This window comes from Galeopterus variegatus, unplaced genomic scaffold (genome assembly GCF_000696425.1).
Source record: "Galeopterus variegatus unplaced genomic scaffold, G_variegatus-3.0.2 Scaffold2706, whole genome shotgun sequence".
Classification (NCBI taxonomy): Eukaryota; Metazoa; Chordata; class Mammalia; order Dermoptera; family Cynocephalidae; genus Galeopterus; species Galeopterus variegatus.
The window spans coordinates 81,532-87,046 of record NW_007728817.1 but is presented as its reverse complement, the minus strand read 5'-3'; the positions used below and the strand labels follow the sequence as shown (position 1 = coordinate 87,046).

Below are 5,515 nucleotides of genomic sequence, written 5' to 3'. Positions count from 1 at the left end.
GGTGGGGCCAGAGAGAAGGAAGAGGAGGGTGCCAAAGGACCAGTTCAGTAGGGGTTATTCACGGTGTGCTCCATGATGGTCAGAAGACCCAGCCACGTCTCCTGAGCCGTAGGGATGATCTGGGAGGCTGGCAGCAGGAAGCCATAGTACCCAGTGTCCCGGAGCTCGAAGGTGAAGGAATACTTGATGCTCTGGTTGTAGCTCCAGTCAATGGAGCTTCCACTGGCTTCATCTGGGCCAGAGGAGAGCAAGGGTCAATCACTTTGGAAACATTTACATGGGCCAGGTTAGAGGTCCAAAGCCCAGAGCCTTGTGCAATGCTGAGTGGAATCAGTATCAGCTAAGGTCTGCTGTTAAACAAGCAGCCTGGCTTCCAAGAAACTCTCGAGGAAGGGTCTAAGCCCATGAGGCCCAAAGACCAACAATGGTTCTCCTAATCACTGGGGTTGCAAGAAAGTCTGCAATTGCCAAAGGCCCTCTGAAAACTGCCTTCAGCCAACAGCCACTTTGGTGAAGCCTCTAAATATACCAGAGTTCCCCATTTGGGTAACCAGGATTTGTTCCATGGTTTGCAGGGGAAAGTACAAAGAGCCAGAGTCAAAGCAAAAGCTCCTTGCCTTTCTTTGAGGAGGAAACTGCCCGGGCTGGCAGTTAACAGTGAAGCCACTTCTGAATCGGGCAGGGGAAAAGGAGGTAAGCTGCATGTCAGAATTCAACTCAGCAACATGGAATGCAGCAAAACTCTTGACTCAGGGTCGAAACAGTTTCTAAAGAAGGCCTGGGCTCCAAAGGTGAGGTCATCCTTGGGCAAGACTGACCCACTCACCCACCACCCCCCGGGCAGGAGTGCCTGCATGAGGTGTGCATAGCCCTCCCCACAACCCCTGTACCCGCTTCTACCTTTCAGCACTCTAATGAGCCATGCTGGTCTCCTTGCTATTCCTGCAACACCCCAGACCAGATCCCGTAGTAGGGCCTTTACTCTAGAAAGTTCCTCTGCCTGGAAGGCTCTTCCCTAGACAGATAGATTGCCTCTTGGCTCAACCCTCATCTCCTTCAACATTTGCCCAAATTTCACTCTTTCAGTGAGGGGTGCCTTTCAGCCTGCCTGCACCACCTGCACTCCCAGTATTCCTGGTTTCCCTTACCCTATTCTAGTTTAGTTCTTCTCCCCAGCATTTACCACCTATCATACTGTATCATATACTTATTGTCAGTCTCCCTGGCTAAAATATAAATTCCCGATCTTTGCTTATTTTAATCAAGTCTGTATCCCAAGCACACAGGGCCTGGTACAGAGTAGGTGTTCAGTAAACATGTGTAGACTTAATTCTATTTTGATGTAGTAATGCTCCTCCCGGGGGCATTTCATATATAAGTAAGTGGTGGAAAATATCAGATATACTCTCTAATTGAAGGGCATTGGAGAAGTGTTTTTTTAAGTTGCATTTCCTGGTGATCTACAAATCCCAGGAGGATTCTTCACTATCCATGCATGAAGCTGGACTTAACCCTAAGACAAGGGTGCAAGAGTTCTTAAAGGAACTCACGTTTGTCTGACAGTATCAATGAAGGCAGAGTTGATGTCATGAAAAGGGACTGCCCACCCCTCAAAACCAGCCAGTAGTTATCAGGCACGGCCGGAGTTCTCCTGGCCCATGCTCCCAGACCTGGCACGCTTGGCTACTTCCTTCCATGAGAGATACTCCCTCAGGCAGGAAAAGCCAGTTGATGTTCATCTTGGGACCACCCAGAGAGACCATGTGGCCACTTACAAATTGTTTCGATGATGCTGCCATATTCAAACTTGGTCCCATACAGAGAGGCCAGGGCTGTCACAGCAGACTTAGCCAGCTGATCCTGGAGAAAACACCACAAGGCCACCATTCATGGCCAGGCCACCAGAACAGCATGACCAGGTAGCCTGGGGGCTTCAGGGTAGCCCAGGAGCACTGTGCAGAAGCGGGTCCCCAGCAGGGAGCACAGAGCCTGCTCAGCCCTGCAGGGTCAGCCCTGAAGTTCAGCAGTGCCACAGTCTTCTGACCCTGCAGGATGTCAGGCTGGCACTTCCCTGCCCTTAGGTCACATTGCAGCTCCAGGTGTGCTGCCGCAAGTTCGAAGTCTAGCCCTTGGTTTCCCAGAAAGGCACTCTGTGCCTTGGTTTCCCAGAAAGAAAGTGAGGTTAGTTTACCTTACTGGTCTTCCCAAGCCATCAGGGGTCCACTGGAGAAAGGGGTGCTAGGCACTCTGTAGGCACTCGTGCCTAAAGCAGGCCTGATGGGCAAAAACCCAGACCCACCCAAAGCTGTCTTTGGGACTAGAGGGAAAGGAGGGGTCAGCACCTACCAGCTCTTCCTGGTCGGGGGCTGGTTCTGCTTTGTAGCCATAGGGATAGAGGAGGAGTTGGGAGTAGCTGTGGATGGAGATGAAGGCCCTGATGTTCCCGTGGCCCACTACAAAGTCCACAATGGACTTGACCTCCACTTCAGAATTGGCAGACTTGCCATGATAAGTCTCCGAACAAGGGTTGCTGCTGGCTCCAGACACTGAGAGGACAGAAGGCACAGTGGTGTGGCTTCTGCAGCATCCACAGCTTCCAGTTCTCTGCAGGTGAGGTGGGGTCCAGGAGGGCTCACTCCCCACCCCAGGATTAAGGAAAGTACCAAGGCCTTTTATAACCTGGGGGTTCTGCCTCCCTTCCCAGCCAGGTCTGGGCAGAGCTGATGGACATGCCCAGGGAGGTAGGTTGGGCTCCTTGACCAAGACCAGCTCTCACAGGATGTGGCCGAGGAGGAAGGAGTTGATGTTAAGCTAGAAAACCCCTAGACAGGTTCGCAGACCTTAGTTCCCTCTAGAAGGAACTTTCTCTCTACAGACAAGGGACAAGCAGATCTCAGACCACCTCCTCCTTCGCTGACAGTCCTCAGAGGTGGAGCCGATGTCCCCCCAGCCTCCCCTCACTGCTGGGGCTGGAAAGGGGTGGGGGCACCAAGACAAGAGAGGGCAAGAAGCCATTTGGGGTTGTCCCATCGCTGCTGCCCAGATCACACTGGGCCTTACACCCAAAGCCAGCATCCCAGTTCCTGTTGGGGTCCACTCCAGCACACGCAGAGCCTGGCGTAAGGGACCGAGTCTTGCGCCACAAGCGATTCTAAGGAAGGAAAAGGGTCAGCCAACCCACATGTTGGGCATCGGCCCTTTACCCTCTCAGTGCTAGATGGGGGGTTCAAAGCCTGCAGAGAGGGCCAGGTGAGGCCGGGGGGCTTCCTGGAGGAAGCGACTATCCACACAAAGTGTCCAGATGGTGAGCTCAGCTGTGGGAACAGCATGGGGATAGGACCACTTTCCACTGGTTGTCAGGGAGGAACATCTGCGAAGGGGGCCTCAGGTTGAGGAGAACAGAGAGGACCAAGAAGGGCATTTGACCAGAGGGTTCTATGTGCTAAAGAAGCCATCAAGTGTCCCCTGCCCCACCCCACCCCAGGCCCCACTTCATTGGTGAGATGCTGTATTTGCCTTAAATATAAAAGTAGGACTGGTAAGGCGGAGGGCAGTGGTTGACCCTCCCCCAAGATATTTTGCAATATCTGAAGATATTTTTGACTGTCACAGCTGGGGTTGCAGGGCGCTCCTGGCATCTAGCAGATAGAAGATTAGGATGCTTTTAAATACCTACATGTATGGGATGGTCCCCACAACAGAGAATTATCCACCCAAAATGCCAATAGTGCCAAGGTTGAGAAACCCTGGTCTAGGAGGGCAGGTCTGTTTGCCCTCCTTTGACTTTGAGGGGTTGAGGTTAGGGGTGAGTTGTCTGTGGGGCTCAGAGTCCAGGGGCGCATCCTGCTTTCTGCAAGGCAGGAGAAGGCCTGTACCGTGGTGTGGGTGTAGACAAAACCATCAGGGTTGGTGACAATCTCCAGGAAGATGTCCATGTTGTCAAGAATGTTGGTTAAAGCTTCATCCTGGCCATAGTCCTGTGCGATCTGGGGAGGAGAGGAGGGAGGTCAGAGGGGGCCAGGCCAGGCGTCTGCCATGCTAGAGCAAGGGACACCTCCCCTCAGCCTCCCTCTGTGGGAAAGGGGAGACCCAGTCTTCTGTGGTCCTCGGACACCGACGCCCCACTGGGCGCAGCCCTCCTCACCTCCCTGGCTTTACCTTTTTTGCAAACCAGACCCCGCTGGCCTGGGTGATCCACTCCCGGGAATGGATGCCTGCGTCGATCCAGATGGCTGGACGGCTGTCCTGCCCAGTGCTGAACTGGAGACAAGGCAGGAAGCAGTCAAAGAGTGACTTCATAGCTGGGGCCTCCTCTCATCCCCCAAAGGAGACCCCACCCCAGGCCAGAGGCCACATGCTCTCTGCCTGTTTCAGGTAGAGGCTGCATTTGTGGGACCATCACTCATGTGAGTGGGGCTGGAGGCTGGACAGGGATCCCACAGAGCATGGCTTCCCACCCTCGGCTCCAGTTTGGGGTGACTATGACTCAACCAGACTTCCCACCCCGCCCTTGCTCTGCTACTCAGACAGTTCTCTGCAGGAGGTCACACAAAAAATGTTTGGTCTACCCAGACTCCACAGTGCCTTCTATAATGTGACACTTGATTGGAAACACTTGGGGCACCGAAAAGGTGGAGCCATGTGTACGCATGCGTGCCCACCTACACCAGCATGGAAATTCAGACTCGCCCCACTGTCTGCATGGGGAGTCCATGTGACACTGTGCTCCCTGAGACCATAGGCTTCCCCATGGGAGCCCCCGCCCATGTGTGGGGGCCTGTGGGGGCCCATTCTCGCATGTGTGGACGCCCATGTGCATCCATGTGTGCGCATCCATTACTTTCACCACGTAGATGGGACGACCTTCATAGGAGTTGCCAATCTGCATCTTTTCGACAAGCGGTGAGTACTCAGCCACCAGCTGGTCTATGAAGCCATAGATCTGAGATGGAAAAGAAAGGAAGAGTGGCCTTCATGGTTCTGGGAACCCAGACGCCTCCCTTAGCAGCTCCACACTCATGGCTGCTTTGAGCCTTGCAATGCGATGGCGCCATGACCCAGGCCACACAGGCCACGCAGAAACAGGGTAGGTGCCACACACCCAGGCCAGCCCTGGCCCTGGCCGCACTCTGCCAGCTGTGAGGAAGAGCTTGCTGCTTGTGGGAGTGGCGGCCAGGGCTGCCCTCACCTCCTCCAGGTCGTGGTAGGTGGCGTAGTTAAAGGTGTCCGTGGAGCGGGCCTGGGCTCGGGCAGCAACCATCTGCTCCCGCTCCTCATCCAGCAGCTCCTGCACATCCTTGATCATCGTCTCATACCCAATGCCATGTGCCTCCAGGAAGATTTTCACAGCCTGGATGCTGAAGAATGGCACTCGGATGTCGATGGGGAAGCCAGGCCGGGCAGGGGCCCGCCAGAAGTCCAGCTGGGGAGGACAAGAGCCGGCATTGTCACAGCAGCTGCAGGCACCAGCCAGGCAGGGACACGGCCAGCCTGGGGGGGGGGGGGGGGGGGGGGG

General features: G+C 54.7%; 1 protein-coding gene across 1 annotated transcript in view; it reads right to left on the bottom strand.

Annotated features, from left to right (window-relative positions):
- Window positions 1-44: 44 nt before the first annotated feature.
- The window catches only part of CPA1 (carboxypeptidase A1 (pancreatic)), a 7,471-nt gene continuing 2,000 nt past the window's right edge, over window positions 45-5,515 (bottom strand). The window contains exons 3-10 of the mRNA XM_008582707.1: window positions 5,189-5,422; window positions 4,841-4,942; window positions 4,159-4,260; window positions 3,876-3,986; window positions 3,061-3,151; window positions 2,347-2,546; window positions 1,776-1,860; window positions 45-232 (exon numbers count right to left, since the gene is read on the bottom strand). Of these exons, the coding sequence (XP_008580929.1) occupies window positions 45-232; window positions 1,776-1,860; window positions 2,347-2,546; window positions 3,061-3,151; window positions 3,876-3,986; window positions 4,159-4,260; window positions 4,841-4,942; window positions 5,189-5,422 (1,113 nt within the window). The remainder of the gene's footprint in view (window positions 233-1,775; window positions 1,861-2,346; window positions 2,547-3,060; window positions 3,152-3,875; window positions 3,987-4,158; window positions 4,261-4,840; window positions 4,943-5,188; window positions 5,423-5,515) is intronic.